General features: G+C 43.6%; 1 protein-coding gene across 1 annotated transcript in view; it reads right to left on the reverse strand.

Annotated features, from left to right (window-relative positions):
• The window catches only part of LOC126354818 (chitooligosaccharidolytic beta-N-acetylglucosaminidase-like), a 283,179-nt gene that overhangs the window by 34,692 nt on the left and 228,609 nt on the right, over positions 1-19,878 (reverse strand). The window contains exon 6 of the mRNA XM_050004757.1: positions 15,754-16,081. Within this exon, the coding sequence (XP_049860714.1) occupies positions 15,754-16,081 (328 nt within the window). The remainder of the gene's footprint in view (positions 1-15,753; positions 16,082-19,878) is intronic.

Below are 19,878 nucleotides of genomic sequence, written 5' to 3' on the forward strand. Positions count from 1 at the left end.
CATGCACTCAAAGGTCCTACTGAGGATGTGAAAAAGTAAATAAATTCATTAGATGCTTGAATCAGGCGGGAAAGGAGTAAATAAGCCAAGGTTTATCATTTTTTATTAAAAAGGAAAACCAAAATATATTTCCTTATAAGTAAACAATTGGGAATATGTATCTGCTGTGCTGGATGAAATCCATACTTATTGTTAAAATGGATGTACATGGCTATGTATGTTCCATATCTCCTCCTAACCCACTGGACCGATTTTAACCAACATGGTTTCCATATCATTTACTATCTGGAAAGAATCTCTCTGGGGGCAAGAAACACCTATCTATCACAGGGGGTGGGGGTGGGGTGTGAAAAAGAAATTCATTCAGTGTTTGAGAATCAGAACATTTAATAACTTGCAACAAACTTTACACATAATTTCAATCCCTTTACGGAAATTTTTCTCGCTGATGACCCCCGCAAAATGATGAAAGAAAAAAAAAATCACTTACTGCATTTTCACTGTTCATGCAGTAAAACTGCCGCGCCAGGTATAACGTTTTAATTTATTACTTCTTTGCTACTGACTGCATTCGCGACACATTTTGCAGACAATACATATACCACGAAAAGTAACTACAAAATTACAACACTGTACGACACACAGTTCAGGAAATATGACTTCATAAACATCGAGATTCGTGAAAAACTATCGCATCATGCATGACGGTTAAATTAAGTACTTCTTTGCTACTAAGTCTATCCGCAGACAGTGTCTACATATGCCGCGGAATTTAATTAGAAACTTATATCATTGTACGACACATCATTCAGGAGATATGACGTCATACAAACTGAGTTGTGAGAAAACAAATCTGCAGGATACAATTCGCTAGAGACACAGGTGAATTATATGTACAAATATTTGTGATATACGACAAATAAATGTGAAATATGTGTGGCATGTGCATACATGGGGAAAGCTACGGCTGTTAAAGCTCCTCCTAAACCTATAGATTTCAAACAATATTGATACACATACTATTTAGTATCTGAAAGAAATACTTTGGGTGTGAGAACCAGTGATCTACTGGGGTAGGAGTGATAACGTGGAGATGGACTGACAGAGGGAGGAACCAGGAGATGGACAAGGAGGTGGGGGAGGAGATGGATAGAGAAGGGGACGGAGAGAGGGGTAGATAGGGGAGAGGGTAAGTTTGGTAAAGAGGGGGGAAGGAGATAGACGAGGGAGAGGAGGTGGTGCATAGCTGAAGGGGAAGCAGGAGTTACACTAACAGGAGACTAGGATAAACACATAGCCGGGCAATGCCCGGTACTCAGCTAGTTAATAATATACGAGAGATCTGATCATTCTCTGTAAACACATGTCTCACGTACCACTGTTATTCTAGATATTTTTCATCACAAATAAATATGGTTTACGCGGGATTGCGCTAGCTACCCTCTAACAAACTGGACACCACATTTTATCGAGTAACCTGTATATTATGTCGTATGCATATTTGACTTGTCATTTATCATATATTATTGATATTATCTTCCTTATACGCACTTTAATAAGATCCTAGAACTGCTTTGCACATGTGACAGCAACAATCAGAAGCTACTATAATGCGAAAGCCAAGATCGCTTGATTTTAAGAACTTCATTCAAATTACTAGTTTCGACAGAATCGTGCTGCATCTTCAGATTGAAGTTACACTTTGCGTATATCTTCACATACACGTGTCGTCGACATTTTGAGAACAAAGTGTCAATACATAAAAAAAACTCCACATGGTTTGTCATTTATATATTTTTCGATGAAACATGTATGTGAACATATGCGCAATGCGTAATGCTAATCTGGAGATGACAGCACGATTCTGTCGAAACAAGTAATTGGAATCAAGATCTTGGCTTTCAAAAAATATATATACATCGCCCCAACAACATGTGTAAGTTATGCTAACGTAATGCCTCCAGCTGCTAATAACCAGAATGTAAATGCTGGCCTTTCTTTGTGTTCGTCGTCGGTAATTACCACTCTGCTTTCAAACTTCCTCTTCGACAGTAATGAGAAGCCAACGACACCGTTAACGGAGATTCGTGTAAAATACTGGAGTAATGCCGAGGAGAGCTGATGCTGAAGTTCGGTGTTTAGTGCACTGTCTCCAGGTATTTCATGTTTTCCTACAAACTGAGGAACAAAAAATCTTCCTTTCCTACGGGGTTTTTCTTATTTCGTCAAGAACAGTGCGCTCGGAATACAGAATAATCTTCTCTGAGTTTCAGACTTTGGGATAGTGGTTAAATAGTGCTGTATCCTGTGTGCCCATCGATTATTGTTAGCGCCAAAATACAACAACGTAGCGTTATGTCGAGTTGTTTTCCGTTGCCTCTAGTGTCAACGCTGGTTCGCAGATACAAGTCCATGTTAGTGGAGACTGGCGAGTCGCCCGCGAGTGCTCAGTAATGTGTTCGCTACATTCACTCCGCCGGCCGGTTAGGCCGAGAAGTTTTAGACGCTTCAGTCTGGAACCGCGTGACCGCGACTGTCGCAGGTTCGAATCCTGCCTCGGGCAAGGATGTGTGTGATACGTTAGTTAGGTTTAAGTAGTTTTAAGTCTAGGGGACTGATGACCTCAGATGTTAAGTCCCATAGAGCTCAGAGCCATTTGAACCATTTTCCATTCACTCCGGCGAAGAGGGAGCTTACGGTACGGTATGTTTGTAGCCTAGCAACCTCAGTCACTCGATACGTCTCACTGCTGATCGGCTTCCAGTACGCGATGATGCTGCTGGCGAGAAGATTTGGTCTCGTGTTATGCTAGTGCCACATGTCATACTGCTACGCGAATGTGTATCGAGTAACTACATCACACACCAAACTAATGATTGTTCTACATCTACACCTATACTCCGCAAGCCACCTGACGGCGTGTGGCGGAGGGTACCCTGAGTACCTCTATCGGTTCTCCCTTATATTCCAGTACCGAGCTACTGAGGGTCTCTCCTGCAGAGTCTTCCACTGGAGTTTATCTATCATCTCCGTAACGCTTTCGCGATTACTAAATGATCCTGTAACGAAGCGCGCTGCTCTCCGTTGGATCTTCTCTATCTCTACTATCAACTCTATCTGGTGCGGATCCCACACTGCTGAGCAGTATTCAAGCAGTGGGCGAACAAACGTACTGTAACCTCCTTCCTTTGTTTTCGGATTGCATTTCCTTAGGATTCTTCCAATGAATCTCAGTCTGGCACCTGCTTTACCGACGATCAACTTTACATGACCATTCCATTTTACATCACTCCTAATGCCTACTCCCCATTGCTTTCGTCCATTTCAGTACAATGGCTACAGTAAAACTTCAGGAAGGGTAGCGAGATAGTCATCAGATTTTAATTATCACCTCGACAGAAAGCAACAACAATGTTTTGAAATTAAAAAAATAGTTTAATTTTTTAATCGTACTACTAGCTGATTACTGTTGCGTAAGTTTCTTTCATTACTGATACTCTTGTAGACGGTTGGAAATTCAGGTACCTGGCAGAATCGATTGGCATAGAAAATTTAAAAATAAATCCTATACCACAGATGTAGACTTTTAGTCATCAAAAAATGAAGTTCCTGTACTAGGTAATATTTACTTTCGTTGCAGAGAGCCACAGCAAGTAGCGCGCCCTGAAGTAGAGCAAACGTTGTCGAACTCATTACTCTGTGATTAGAAAACTATCTGCGCTATATTTCACAAGCAGCAAGAGCACTTCTGCCAGAAAAAAAAGTGTTAAAAAATACCATGTCAGAGTACTGAGCTCCTGGCCTGGTTTAAAAGGACTGTAGGATCCTCTGCAAACATCTGCTACTGACCTATTTACCCTGCGATTACTCATGCTAGACGCGTGATTTTTGTGCTTTTGTGTCTTCTTAATGTTCGTTGTATTGACGGCTTTGTTTTCAAACACATTGAAATAGCTACATGAACACTTGGCTTTTTTCCTGCGAGTGTTTTCCCATAATGGAGATGAATATAGACCCGCAGTGAATAAGTCAATTCTGGTGATGGAAAACAATAGTTGACGGTATTTTCGTTCTGTCGTTGCAACTACAAAAAATACGCGTTTTTTCACCGGATGCCTTTCGCTTTATTGAGGAAAAGCATCATGTGTGGCCTGTAATTAAGTTATTTACATTTTGATTTGCTTTAAGATAAAAAACAGCTCGTTAACGATATGCTGGTCGTTACTTATGGCATATTATTAACGAACTATTTTTCGATCTTACAGCTAATCAAAAAGTAAATAACTTGGTTGCAGACCACCGATGATGCTTTACCGCAATAAAGCGAAACGCGTCTGGCGAAAAAAAACCGCATTTTTTGTAGTTGCAACGACAGAACGAAAATATCCTCGAGAATTGTAAAGCAACTACGTACAATATGGCCATACAAATGAAGAATTTATTGAGAACAATAGGGCTTCGTGCTTACTGGGAGAAAAAAACAAGGCGGAAAGAAAGCCTCTATATATTTACTTCTAAGTATTGTTAGATGTGTTTGTGTGTGTATATCTATTCGATAAATAAATATTATTTTGAAATTTTTGGACGACGCTTTTCCTGTTGTCTCAGTAGTAGTGGGGTAGGGGGCGCTTTATCCTCAAGAACATCCTGTGAACATCCGCTGCAGTCGAGTCGCTGAGAGTTGCACTGGGTTGGACACAGCATCTCCACGTGCCTACTGCAACCAATCACGTTATGCGATTTTGTGAACGTCTCTGCCGCGCGGTCTAAGGCGCTGCAGTCATGGACTGTGCGGCTCGTCCCGGCGGAGGTTCGAGTCCTTCCTCGGGCATGAGTGTGTCTGTGTGTGTCCTTAGGATAATTTAGGTTAAGTAGTGTGTAAGCTTAGGGACTGATGACCTTAGCACTTAAGTCCCATAAGATTTCACACACATTTGAACATTTTTTGTAAACGTCTCTATAGCAACGCCTCTGTGTTCCCGGAGCTCTGTAAACAGCTATTGTTTCCGTTTGAACTTCGTAGTTGAAAGATGGCAAAAGCGTTGCCTGCAGTCTGGGATAAACTGACGCCGAGTCAACTATACGAATTTTTCTTTGGTCATTAATCAACTCTGCCACCATTGCTAGTTCATTAATGCTGTCACTGTATTTGGACTTTCCGTACGGAGCGCAGTCCTTTATAGCTCCGCTTTCATCACTGAGGTGCCAAGCTGCTAGGCGGATAGCACGTACAACTTAGGGACCGTGTAGGAGGGCTCAAGCGCAGCAGTTACTTCAGGTTCCAAGACGTCCGAAAGAGCAGCACTCCGCGTGTCTCAGAAGGTGGTGCACATCACTTTGCTTGCAGATGGCTTCTTTGTTGGAGAATTTGCTTGTCGCCGCTCCACAGACTGTCTTTCGGATTCAGTTCGTAATGGCTCGTGGCACCTCCAGGGATGACCGTGTTCAGAAAACTGGGACCTTCAGCATCGTATTGGCCCAGCAGGTCCTTAGAAATTTCCATTTGGTGATGGTTTTCGTTTCATGTAGACGCCCACCGGAGTCTTCTCCTACAAATTTGCGATAAACGTGGTAGATTAAGTTCATGTCTGAGGCATCACAACCGACGTTCAACTGTACACCCAATTACATCTTTGTAAGTCACGACCAGAAGTATTGGAACCCCCTGCAGGACAAAGTACTGTTATCCAAGATGGTGACGATGACGTCAATCAAGATGGCGGATTATCGTGGGAAGTTTGAATTTTGTCGGGAAAGTGCCACCCCCCCCCCCCCCCCAACCCAAAAAAAAAAATAGCGCGAAGTTCAAATTCCAACATGATAATGCATCACATCCCGATTATCTCTACTAAGCAAAGAAAAAGGACTTATCTTTATTGTTTAAGCAATTTCGAGCACATGTGTTCTCCAATGGGTCTGGACTCCAACTGGCTTAGTTCATATCTGCGCCAGCAGAGGGCGCCACTCTGATGTCAGATCACGACGCAAGTACCGTCATTCAAGAGCCCACCCGCGGGACGGTGGCGTGGCACGAGAGATTGTGGACGATCTTGTGTCATCAACCAACGTCACGGTAGCGTTCTCTGGTGGCCGCCATATGAACTAAGTCAGTTGGGCTCTGAAGCTCGTGGTGGATACACTGGGTGCAGCCATCTTCAATGACGGTACTTGCGTCGTGATCTGACATCACAGTGGCGCCCTCTGCTGGCGCAGATATGAACTAAGCCAGTTGGAGTCCAGACCCATTGGAGAACACATGTGCTTGAAATTGCTTAAACAATAAAGATAAGCCCTTTTTTCCCGCCATTTTCTTTGCTTAGTAGAGATAATCGGGATGTGATGCACTATCATGTTGGAATTTCAACTTCGCGCCATTTTTTTGGTCGTCATCTTGATTGATGTCATCGCCACCATCTTGGATAACAGAACTTTGTCCTGAAACGCAGGTTTTTCCAATATTCAAGGATGTGTGGCTCAAGGCACTGTTCAGCATCAAGGATGGTAGCTCAACAGCAAAGACAGTGTCTTCATTGGACTCGCACATCCTGTTCACTACTCCTGAAAAGCAGTACACGCTACCTCTCGTACATCATTCACGTCTGCTGTGACGTTTCCAGGCTCCAAGCCACCCGAAACAACGACACCTTATACAAATGAAATGATACAATTTCAGAGACTTTGCTGGTCTCCTACAGATATGATTTTACGTGTGTTGACTGAAGCAGCGAGCCAAAATTTGTGCCAAGGCCAGGAATCGAACCTGGGATTCCTGCTCAGTAGGCAGGTGCGTTAGCCACTAAGCCTGCACTATTACCCTGCACGCCTCCCTTCTCGACCCCATTCCTCACTTCCGGCCCAGTCTACTTTAAATTCCCCCTTATACACGAACTGAACTGCCGAGGCTCTCCGTCTTTTGGAATAGCACCTGTGCATCGAGGCCGCGCGTGGTAGCAGCTCGGTTTAGGGCGTCTTGTCACGGACCGCGCGGCTTCCCACTGTCGGAGGTTCGAGTCCTCCCTCGGGCACGGGTGTGTGTGTGTTGTCCTTGGAGTGAGTTAGTTTAACTTAGGCTAAGTAGTGTGTAGGCTTAGGGCAGTTTGGTCCTTTAAGAATTCACACACATTTGAACACTATGAACGTGTGCATTGAACGTAAATGGGGAATACAGCCTAAATCCAGGTGCAGGTACTTACACAGATGAAATGACACAATTTCATCATATAGATATGATTTTATGTACGTAGACTGAAGCGGCGAACAAAAATTTTTCTCCTGGGTTCGATTTCCGGTTTTGGAACAAATTTTTGTATGCTGCTTCAGTCTACATAAAACCACTCCTTGCCTATCCCAGAAGACTGTGTAAGAGGTCCATGACTAGGGAATTTATTGCTAGCGCACTCAAGCAGATGTAACTTCGGTGGATTGCTCACGCGCTGCCTGCGATATGTAAGCTACAATAGAATCGCAGACCAGAGAGCAGTGTCGGCAGTAGTAGTAGTATTAACTTGCAGTCGGGCGGTTGGGTCAGGTCGCTCTTAGAGAGCAGTTCTCTAGTTGTACAGCTCACAGAGAGCACTTGTGTCTTGTATGGAATTACCAAGGCCGGTCGTGGAGAACGATGGTGATACCTGAGCGATGTGATATAAGGCAAAAGCAAAAATTATTATTATTTATTGCCGTGCTCATATGTAATGTGCAACAATTCATTTTGTACTATTGTTACATCAAAGTCACATTTAAATAATTTTCAATAATTTTTCAATAATAATCTTTCTTATAAAGATAACTTTTGAAAGTTATTCATATGAATTTAAAGTTTTTACTAATTTCTCCTGTCCATAGTCATGGCAGTTACCGTAAAGAAAAATCAGTTTTTTTATCCATAACAAAATCTATTTGTCAGCATTCTACTGGGCCGTGCCAGAATATTTCATATAGGGGCAAATAAATACGCGTTATCTGGCGACATAATTGAGGTAAGACTCTCCAGTTTATTCAGAATGACCTTTCAGGACCACGACGTAGCATTGCTGACGTCCAGATTTACCAGTTTAGATTCGCAGTCAGTTAATTATTGAACGGTTATATATGAGTCACAACTTTATTGACAGGCTAGTCACATTTTTATTGGGAGGTTATGGAAATAAACTGTTGGGAGGTTACAACTGCATGTCACTTTCCCTGAGGATGGATTTCTTTCGTCAGTCTTCAGGGTGTCCGTGGTCTCGAGTACTTCTCGGTATGGGCCACTGTTAGTAACTGCGCTGGCTTCGCAAGGCGTGGTCCGCGTGACAAAACACACCACGTATTGCACCGTATAATGACTCGGAAGCGTTTACTGGCGGTCCCAGGTTAATTTTCTGCACTGGTGAGCTTACAGGAGCAGTACAAATAGGAAGAGCCAGCCTTGCTTTGACCCGCCCCGCACGGTTCTTTCAGCCCCAGCTCTCTAGCTGGATAACTGCTTTCAGAAGGATTCCCGAATCCCACAACTGGTTTGGGAACTGCGCACTGCTGGCGGTTCGTAATATCGCCTCCAGCTGGCTCCCAGCGGCTTTCACCGAAGCTCTCAACAACGACTGTTGAAAGTCAATAAGGGAAAGAGCCCTCTGTAGACCAATGGCATTGGTAGCTCAGCGTGTTCGATGAGGGACATAAAAAAAAAAAAAACACACACACACACACAGACTGCTGAGAAATGCAGTCACACTGAGCTCAGCGCTCAAATTACTGTTCAGCACTACCCCAGACGACTATCGTCGGCGAGTATGTTGGCGACCTGAGGAAGGTGCCGTTTTTCCAACATTTTGCAGCGGCACAGAGGCGTTATTGCTGGCATCGTGGTGTGAGGAGACATCCCGTATGACACCTGGTCACGCATGGCTAGTGGTGGTTAAAGGACTTCATCCCGAGCATGGAACTGATAAGTAAATAACGACCAAGAAACAGAGAGACAGAAAAATTGGAAAAAAGGCTAGTGTTGCTGCCTTCAGTGCGGAAGGACGGGTGTGCGATTCCCAGCACCTCATCAGATTATTTTGTACGACACAGGGAAATCTGTAACAGGATGCCACGCGGGATTAGCCGAGCGGTCTCAGGCGCTGCAGTCGGGGACTGCGCGGCTGGTCCCGGAGGAGGTTCGAGTCCTCCCTCGGCCGTGGGTGTGGGTGTTTGTCCTTAGGATAATGTGGGTGTAAGCTTAGGGACTGACGACCTTAGCAGTTAAGTCCCATAAGTTTCACACACATTTGAACTTTTTTTTTTATAACAGGATCTATCCAGCCTCATTAGGCCAAATGAGGAGCTGCTTGAACGAAGAAGAAGTAGCACCATGAGGTTTCATGTAGTGGCAATAGCGGCCTGGAAGGGTTGTCGACACGGTGACCACGTGTCACACAGTCAGAGGTCGTTCCTAGTAATGCCTCGTAGGCACCAGCCAGTTACTCGGATGAGGTCTACGGCGTAACATTTTTGGAAATTTGTGGTAAGTTCCTATTGGACGAAACCTCTGAGGTTATCGGTCCCTAGGCTTACACACTACTTAATCTAACTTAAACTTACGCCGAGGACAACACACGCACACCCATGCCCGAGGGAGGGCTCGAACCTCCGACGGGGGAAGCCGCGCGAGCTGTGACAAGGCGCCCTAGACCGCGCAGCTACCCCGCGCAGCTAAGATCTAATCCGTCAGTGGTCTTCATGTTTAGTCAATACGAGAAAGGTGACTCAAAAATACAACACTGATATTTCCAGAGAAACTAATGGAATTTATTCGCTTCATTTAATTTTAGGTAAGTTCACTTCAGTCTTCGAACGACTCTGACTACCAAAATGGAGGATCGCGAATTATGCACCAAACACACTTCAATACCCTCAAATTGTGCCTTACATCTGAGAAGGAGTAATGGATTCCCTCCAGCTTTCTGCTTCGTACCGCATTATTTGTCAGAGACTATCTGCAGATCATATAGGCTTGGGAATCACCCAGCAGCACAACACAAAGGGCAGAATGTGGGGCAGTGCTGTGACTGGGATTCCGCCACAGCACAGACTGCTCAGGAATGCAGTCACACTGAGCTCGGCGCTCAAATACCTCGGCGAGTATGTTGGCGACCTGGGAAGGGACCGTTCTTCCAGCATTCTACAGAGGCACAGCCGAGTTATTGCTGGAATCATGGTGTGGGGAGGCATCCGGTATGACATCAGGTCACGGCTAGTGGTGGTTGAAGGAACTCTGAGGGCACAACAGTAGGTCACCGACATCCTGTGTACCCACTTGTCGCCTCTGGTACGACATACTGCGTTGCCATTTTCCAAAGGGACAATGCTCATACACATACGGCACATGTCTACTGAGGTACCCCAACGAGACCACCCAAATTTGTAACAGACAGAATGAATGTAGGACCATTTCGAACGTCAGGTCTCCTAGTCCCAGCTTCCAGTTACAGCAGTTGTCGGCCAGTTTGTCTCAGGAGAGAATACAACGGCTTTAGGACGCCTTTCCAAACTGAATCACTGTATTCGTCCAGGGCAGAGGGGGCTACAACGTCATACTCGTAAGTCTGCTCATACTGCCAAGTTCCTTGTAAATCTGACTCGATACTGTAATGACTGAAATAGCATTGCATATTCTCTCCTTCTCTATCTCTTTCTTTTTTTCACACACTATACTGTTTTACGAGGGTCACTCCAAAAGAAATGCACACATGTTTTGTCAAAATACAGTTTTAATTCTGCATATGTGAAAGTTCTACAGTGTGTAGATACATCCTTCCCGCTTGTTTTCAAACTTAGTTCAACCTGTTCAAGTGAGTGGTGTAGTCACAGCATGGCTTCAAGATGGCTGCTACAATTGACGTTCGTCAGAAGCAACGTGCTGTCACACAGTTCCTGTGCTGTGGAAACGAGACAGTGGAAAACATCCACAAGAGGTTCAAAAAGATGTATGGAGATGCTGCTGTCGATCGCAGTACAGTTAGTCAGTGGGCAAGCAGGTTACGTGATGAAAGCGGGCGCGACAATATTGAAGATTGTCCTCGCAGCGGCAGGCCTCGTAGTGCACACACTCGAGACAATGTGCAGAGAATTAACGAATTGGTGACTGCTCACAGATGCATCACAGTGAACAAATTGTCACACTACGTTGGGATAGGGGAAGGAAGTGTTTGAAGAATACTGGAAGTGTTGGCGTTAAAAAAGGTTTGAGGCAGGTGGGTTTCCAGGATGTTGACAGTGGCTCACAAAGAAACAAGGAAAACGGTATGCACCGAACTTTTGGAACAGTACGAGAATGATGGAGATGAATTTCTTGGAAGAATAGTGACAGGTAATGAAACATGACTCCATCATTTTTCACCAGAGACGAAGAGGCAATCAATGGAGTGGCATCATGCAAATTCACCCAAGAAAAAAAAAATTCAAAACCACACCTTCTGCTGGGAAAGTTATGGCTACAGTGTTTTTCCATTCCGAAGGACTCTTGCTTGTGGACATCATGCCAAGTGGAACCATCATAAATTCTGATGCATATGTGATGACACTGAAGAAACTTCAAGCTCGACTGAGTCGTGTTCGACCACATCGGCAAAAGTAAGATGTTTTGCTGTTGCATGACAATGCACGGCCACATGTCAGTCAAAAAACCATGGAAGCGATCACAAAACTCGGATGGACAACACTGACAACACTTGACCTGGCTCCATGTGAATATCATCTCTATGGGAAACTGAAAGACTCTCTTCGTGGAACAAGGTTTGAAGATGATGACTCCCTTGTGTTGAGTAAATTAGCTTACCACGCCTATTTTCATTCCCTGCTTTCGTTTGACATAATATTCTGGGGTAACTCATCATTGAGTAAAAGAGTGTTCATTGCACAAAAGCGTGTAATCAGAATAATTACTGGAGCTCATCCAAGATCGTCCTGCAGACACTTATTTAAAGAGCTAGAAATCTTCACTGTAGCCTCACAATATATATATATATATATATATATATATATATATATATATATATATTCACTTATGAAATTTGTTATTAACAAGCCGAACGAATTCAAAAGTAATAGCAGTGTACATGGCTACAACACTAGGAGAAAGGATGATCTCACTACTCAAGGTTAAATCTAACTTTGGCTGAGAAGGGTGTAACGGCTACATGTAAGCCGCTACATGGCTCGACCCCACAACTAAAGACACCTGAGTGCCCTTCCGACACCTAGGGAAGAGCCTGATGATAATTAGTAAGATAGGTTTAGTTAAATATAGACGATCATTTTAATATTAGGTATGGTAATTGTCTGCAAAGTGTGAATGCGAACGTATGATGAGGTATGCGTGAGATGTCGGTGGTGGGTGTGCTATAGGCATAGTGGAAGTGTAGCCAACCTCGAATCTAGTAGAGCGCGACTGCACTGGACCAGAGAGGCATAAGCTCCACTCGCGTCATTAGCGCTCGTTAGGTTGGCAAATAACCATATGCGGTATCTCTGAGTCCTTGCGGCCATGCTGTGTGGACCCGGACGAGGGAGACGGTATCGGGGTTGTTGCTGGGAAGACCTGGGTGAGTAACCACGCTCTGCTCTATCGCTCCGATAGTTAGCGAAGATTTAGCATTCCATGTTCACTTGAACTTGGAAGCAGCTTCCCTGCTGAGGAAAGCCACTATGGTATTTCCTAGAATCATCTCGGTTAGGAGAGATAGGGAGATGATTTCTCTTGCCAAGTAATTTCATGGGAATTTGTGTTCACTGCACCTGGGAGTGAACAGGCGCTCATTGCCGAGTAATACTCAGAATGGCTCAATTTGCATTTCAGTGTGAGTGAGAAGTATATATGCAAAGTGTATTTTATTTAAATGTGTTTATTGACTACTGATTGTGGAGAGATTGGTAACACGTGGTCCGCAGACCCCGTGCATTTCTTGGTGAGAAGCTTCAGCTCGACGTAATCACATTTCGTGACCTAGCTGGATCTTCTACGTAAATTCACGCGTGTGATTTAATTGTTCCTTCATAATACCCAGTAAAACTCACGGAGTTAGTTAAACGTGAAGACGGGACTTGCCCGAATTAAAGTTACAGTTGGAACCATGTGCTCTCTCCCAATGTTGTCCCACTTGGTGTATGGGAACCTTCCTCTTTTATCTGTTAGATAAAATGAATAGAGTGAATGTTAGTGTGTGTGGGTGTGGCTAAATGATGATAGAAATGTGCAGGCGGTAGTCATTGTCGATTCACGGCACATGTTAGCCGGATGTTTAACTAAGTTTACTTAGATATTATACTATATGTATCACGCCAGCATTCCGTGATAAGTGAGAGGGAATATTTGAGATGGTACTGTTTAGTGAATAAATGTGATTGTGTTATTATATAAATATGTTACAGTGACTTCTCCCAGCCACACCATATTCCCTTATCATTTCACAGAATATTTGGCATGCGTATTTCAGTTAATCACCTGTCTATGTCCCACTCATGGGCATATTTCATTTAATAAACTCTGTAAGGTGGTATTAAAACTTCATTATAATAATATTCTAATTCTAACTTGATCAAAACCACCGAATAAAACTTTAGTGAGTATTGGTGCTTGTTGCTGCAAATGACCGCCGGCGTCTTCTATAGTGCAGATGCCATTTATAAAATTGAGGATGCCTGCCGAGGGTAAGGAAAGCAAGTATCATGCAAGGGGGTAAATTATGCTGCCACAAAAGTATTTGGTCACTTACTTAATAGCATCAAAAGTCTGACAGATAGCCATACAGCATTTAAAAGGAAATTAAAAGAATTTCTTAATGGCAAGTCATTCTACTCATTAGATGAATTTTTGGGTATAGTAAGTGGATAATTTCCCAACACCCACAAAAAAAATTAAAAATATTGAGTGTCATGTAATATTTTTTTCTAATGCAATATCTTGTATAGACAGCTTTTATTAACCTGACACGTTCCACATCATTACGAAGTGTCATATTCATGATCTATGGAACAAGTACTAATCTGATCTAATCTAATCTGCCAAACAGTGGCTCCAACAGGTTGGTCCAGAATTTTACTGTGCGGGTATACAGGCGCTGGTTCCACGATGGCGTAAGGCTGATAAAAGGGATGGAAATTATGTGGAGAAATGAAAATATTGTTTCTAAAGGATGTATCGACACACTGTAAAACTTTCAAGCGTGTAGAATAAAAGATGGATTAAAAAAAAATAGTGCGCATTTCTTTTGGAGTGACCCTCGTACAAGACGATATTTTGCTGATGGTATCCTTCACAGGATAAGAAAAGAGCAGTAGCTGGAAGATTCTACAATTAATACGACTTCAGCATAATCCGCCAGACACACTGGAGAAACGCTAAAGCCCGTCTCACACGCAGCATGATTCGCCGTAGGTTTCCTTACTGGCACCGAGCGAGGTGGCGCAGTGGTTAGCACACTGGACTCGCATTCGGGAGGACGACGGTTCAATCCCGTCTCCGGCCATCCTGATTTAGGTTTTCCGTGATTTCCCTAAATCGTTTCAGGCAAATGCCGGGATGGTTCCCTTGAAAGGGCACGGCCGATTTCCTTCCCAGTCCTTCCCTACCCCGAGCTTGCGCTCCGTCTCTAATGACCTCGTTGTCGACGGGACGTTAAACACTAACCACCACCACCTTACTGGCTCGCGCGACGGCTACCTTGCGGGCTGCGTCGTCTGCTAGCGGGCTACCTTGCTGGGAACCTTGTAAGATTTCCAGGATAGGTCCGGTGCTATTTTTCTTGTGAGGTTCCCTGCGTGCTATCTGCGTTGGCCAATCATGAGACGTTTCGTTTGTGACGTCAGACGCGGAAAGCTTTGGCGGGAAGCCTTTGTTGATAGTCGCTTTTCTGCTGTTGTGAGGTGCGTTAGGAAGTTCTTATAATTATTAAATAATGGCACCGCAGTGGTCCAAGGAAGCGATTGAAGCGTTGATATGTGCTTATAGGGAAGTACAGTGTCTGTACGTCGTGAAAAGCGCAAACTGTTATAATAAACACTTGCGTGCAGAAGCACTCGAAAGAGTTGTAAGTGCCGTGTGTCTTGTTCGAACATATACGACGAGCAAGGAGTGCTATAGCAAAATGCACACTTTAGGTACCCAATTTAAAGTGGAGTACGCCAAAGTAAAATCATCGAAAAGCAGAGGCGCTGGGATGAACGACGTAAGTACGAAACTATGAATTTTGTGTTGAATGTAGAAACATACTACTTGCAAAAATCGGAGAGATTATTTCCTAGAAATATCACACTGAATATTCACCCGATTTTTGAAAGCACATAATTTTGAATGGTAATGGTGCTACTTTGCAAACAAAAGTAGGTGTTACGCGAACTAACTTCAACTCTTTATGAAGCATGGAGAGTACACCTTTTCCAGCGTTTCTCCTCTTAATCCAGTTTTTCGTCCATTCTTTCTTTCTTCTTCTCTCATTAGCATGCATTTCTGCATCGTTTAGCACCAAAACAGGTAATAACGCCAGCTTGCTCTGAACATCTGTACCTGAAGCAGCCATCTTCGTTCGATTCAAGATGTAGCCGATCACAACAGAACTAGCTGCCGATCTTGCGCCGTGGGAGAGCTTCGGCATGGACGATATCCTTTCCGTGCAAGGCGGCAGGCATGCACGCCATCTCGCGGCGAACCTTGCTCCGTGTGAGACGAGCTTAAGGAACAGGAGGCGCTATGCCTGTGAGTACGCAGGGGCGCCCCCTGGCAGATGCGCTACGCACCTCGTCGCCGCCCATGTGCAGCGGCTGTCCCGGCGGCCAGAGGTCGACCACGTCGCGGTACACGTCCGCCAGCACGCCGACGAGGCGCGGGTTGGCGGGGTTCAGCTGTCCGCACGGCGGCTGGATGCACAGCCGGCGCCACGGCTGCTGCCCCACGCACAGCGCCAGCGCGCCCAGACCCTCCGCCTCTCCCCACTGCCAGCCTTGGCCCGAGTGCGCAGGCGCGTCCAGCTCCAGCAGCAGCCGGATACCGCGCGCGTGCGCGTAGCCCAGCAGCGCCGACACCTGCTGCCACGAGTACGTCTCGCGCGCCGAGAACGCGCCCCACCTACCGACCGCGTGGAACGCCGAGTCACTACCAGTACAAGCTGTGTAGCGCTAGCCTCAAAACACCCCCAACTTAAAGGGGTAGGCCGTCAAACGGGCCGACTCGGAGCAGGAGAGGCACCACAGGACTTCTACTGTCTACACTTTTACGAATAAATTCATAAAACTTTGTCAGCATGATATAACGGTACTTTGCCGGCAGGCGTGTCAATTAGCATCATATTAATTAAAATCGGGGAAGAATTAAAAAAGGGAAAGTAATACGAAACTTTAATAGCTGCACAGTATTACTGTGAGGCAATATCATGAAAGGTAATAAAAATCAAAGTAGTAAAGACCAAGCGGGACAGAAAGATATACGGGCGCGTTTGTTTTTTAATACACATAAAAGAACATGCAACACATTATTGAGCTCTCTACCTTCAGTTATCGCGATCGGGCTAGTCGATGAAAAAGTGGTACGCGACGGCGAAATTCGTTAAGGAGATTATTTAAAGACTCTTCAAGCACGTTGAAAATACATTACGTGTGACGAAGTGATCAGACACGTTTATTGTTGGGTGAAGTGAAAATGAATCCGACAACATAATTCGAACTTTGTCTTAGCTGGGAAAAATACTCTCGGAAAACTATTATGGTTGTGGAAACCACGAAAGTTGTGCGCAATGGAAAGCTACAGTTTACGTAATTATAAAATGGTGAAATGCGTGTGCGCGGAACATTAATAGAATCTTATCCTTCGACGGTTGCGGGGGTAACTGATACAAACAATGCGCCAGCATAAAAAATAGTTCACTTATTAAGTACCAGATATTAATTAATTGGGACCTAAAATACTATAATAGAAGGATAGGCTCATCACCTCCAATACCTATTCATATTTCATATTTAATTAGCGAAAAGAGAAGTGTTAATAAACAAACTACATTTCAATTCTATCCACGATTTTGGCTTCATTACGTAGTCTTGACTACAGGATAAACAATATCTGTGGAAGTTGTATGCAACATAAAGTCATAATATTCAGCCAACCAATATTGTGGGACACCAAAAATGTAAATGCATGAAATTGTTCTTACAGCAGATGTATAATGTGTGAGTGCGACGAACTATATTGAGAAACTGAACATCCATTACGTACTTGCATGTTTATCTGCGAAAATGGTCCTTGTCGGTACATCAGCATAGAGTTCGAATAGAATCGTTGGAACATTGCAAACCATTCAGATTAATCGAACATCTAAATGTGCATAATGCTGGTACCAGCAGGATGTGTTCTTTCTCTTCACCCCCATGGCAGTAATTGAATTAAGAGTAAGCCGGGAAATACATTTAAATCAATTGACGACCATTGAGCTACCTAGCGTTACGAATTTTCACATGTCCACTGCCATGTATGAAGGCGAGTGACACCATGAGTGGTAAAGTCGTGATCGTATTGAATGACATTGAGCGGTTACAATGACCAGGAAGGATTCAGGATTCACACTCATAGCAGTGGAAGTGCAAAAACATAACAAAATAATTTTTTTGTAGATATGAAATTTCATCATTTTTCACTTACTATTGGCTGAATTTGTTGCTATAGGTACATTTTTCTTCACAAGTAAGAGAGATTCTTTGATGAATTTTGCACAGCATACAAACCATACAGGTGTATGAAACTCTAGAATTTTCCAAATCTGTTAAAAACTGTGGTAAAAATTGAGATAATTAACTACAAAATTTGATTTTTTCTGAACATTAAGTTTAAAACGTAACAGCTAATTCATTTTTTCATAAATTAAATAGATTCTATAGTTTCAGACACCTGTAAGTATGGTTTGTATGCTGTCCAAAATTCATCGAACAGTCTCTCTTACTTATGAAGAAAAGTGTACCTATAGCGACAACTGCTGCCAATAGTAAGTGAAAAAAATAATGAAATTTCACATGTAAAAAAATTATTTTGTTATGTTCTTGAACTTCCGCTGCTACGAGTGTGAATCCGGAATCCTTCCTGGTCATGCTGACAAAGTTTTATGAATTTACTTGTAAAAGTATCGACAGTGGAAATTTAAATGTCCTGTGGTACCTCACCAGCTCTAAGTCAGTCCTTTTGACGTCCTGCCCCCCTTAATCTCATTCCTCCTTTATTTACCTGTTTTAGTTTTCTATTTTGTCAGAGTATACAAGGTATCCAGAAAAGACTGTCCATGTTTCAATGATATGATATAACAATTTAATTTAGACTGTTTACAACAAATCATAGAGGTCTTTAATGTCAATACTAGACTGTTGTGTATTTGCGGCGTCACATTTACACTTACACAATCATGATTTCGGCTTCAAAGTGCCATTATCAAGTGTTTTAAATGTTATAAATTGCCTAAGTATGGCATCTTAAGCAATTGTTTTCATTGTTATAAATCGCCTAAGATGGCATACTTAGCCAATTTATAGCACTTAAAACACTTGATAATGGCACTTTGAAGCAGAAATCATGATTATGTAAGTGAAAATGTAACACTGCAAATAAACAATACTCTAATGGCGGTACTGACTTTAAAGAAATATGACTGTGGCCCTGCATTATGAAAAAATTATTAAATCATAGATGGTGTTCCATTTCACTGATGACCACCTGCCCAGGGTATAGCAGGCCAGCCAGGAAGTCGTGCCTGCCGGTCAAATGGGTGCCACGGGACCGCACTATGCCACCCCCTCCCCATTTTTTGTCCACATTAGCTTGAAGGCTGTACAGAAATACGCACCTTCTCGATCAATGTCATTCGAGCAGTGAAACAGGTATCACGAGTGGAACAGTGAAGTTTGCAAACGAAGCAATGGCAAGAGCAAATTATTCAGTTCCATAACGAGTACTTATTTACGATTCGTATGTGTGTAGAGAGTCGGGCCGTACTGTTCGGATCACTGGACTCGCATCCGGGAGGATGACGGTTCAGTGCCATGTCCGGCCATCCTGATTTAGGTTTTCCGTGATTTCCCTGAATTGCTCCAGGCAAACGCCGGGATGGTTCCTTTGAAAGGGCACCGCCAACTTCCTTCCCTATACTTTCCTTACCCAATGAGACCGACGACCTCGCTGTTTGGGCTCCTCCCCCAGACAACCCGTACTGTTAGGAGATTGTTTGAACAGAAGTTTCCAGGTGGTCCAGTTTCGAGTCATCATGCAGTTCACAAATTAGTGAATAAATTTCGTGAAACGACGACGTACAGCGCTCACAGAAGCTTGTCTCGATGACACTGCATACCGCCTGCTAAATTCCCTTAAAAAGTCTCTTAGAGATTTTTCGCAGCAATGCAGAGAGGTGCTAAGCTGCTAGGGCTACGGCCCTGTAAAGTATCAGTAGTAAAATAACTTCGACCTGATGATCCTGTGCACAGGGTTAAGTTTTGTGAATGGGTTTTAAATCAATTGCATGATGGTGAGATGGATCCTTACGTCAGTCTGTTTTCAGACATGACGTGGCTCCATTTACATGGGTGTATCATTTCTCAAAACTGTCGACATTGGAGTGCGGTTGGACCAGCTGCGCTTCATGAGGAATACTTTTATGATCAAAAAATAGGGGTGTGGTGCACAGTTAGTGGTGACAGAATAATGGGACCAATTTTTTTAATTGCACACTTACAAGTGAAAGATAAGTGCAAAACTTTTGCAACCGTTTTTTAATGAACAGAGTGAAAGAGAACGAAGCTTCACATTTTTTCTATAGGACTTGGCAAGGGCTCATACGGCCAATGTTTCTTTGCATGCTGTTCATGATGTGTTCGATGGAAGAGTAATTACTAACA

Source organism: Schistocerca gregaria, chromosome 3 (assembly GCF_023897955.1).
Source record: "Schistocerca gregaria isolate iqSchGreg1 chromosome 3, iqSchGreg1.2, whole genome shotgun sequence".
NCBI classification, from domain to species: Eukaryota; Metazoa; Arthropoda; class Insecta; order Orthoptera; family Acrididae; genus Schistocerca; species Schistocerca gregaria.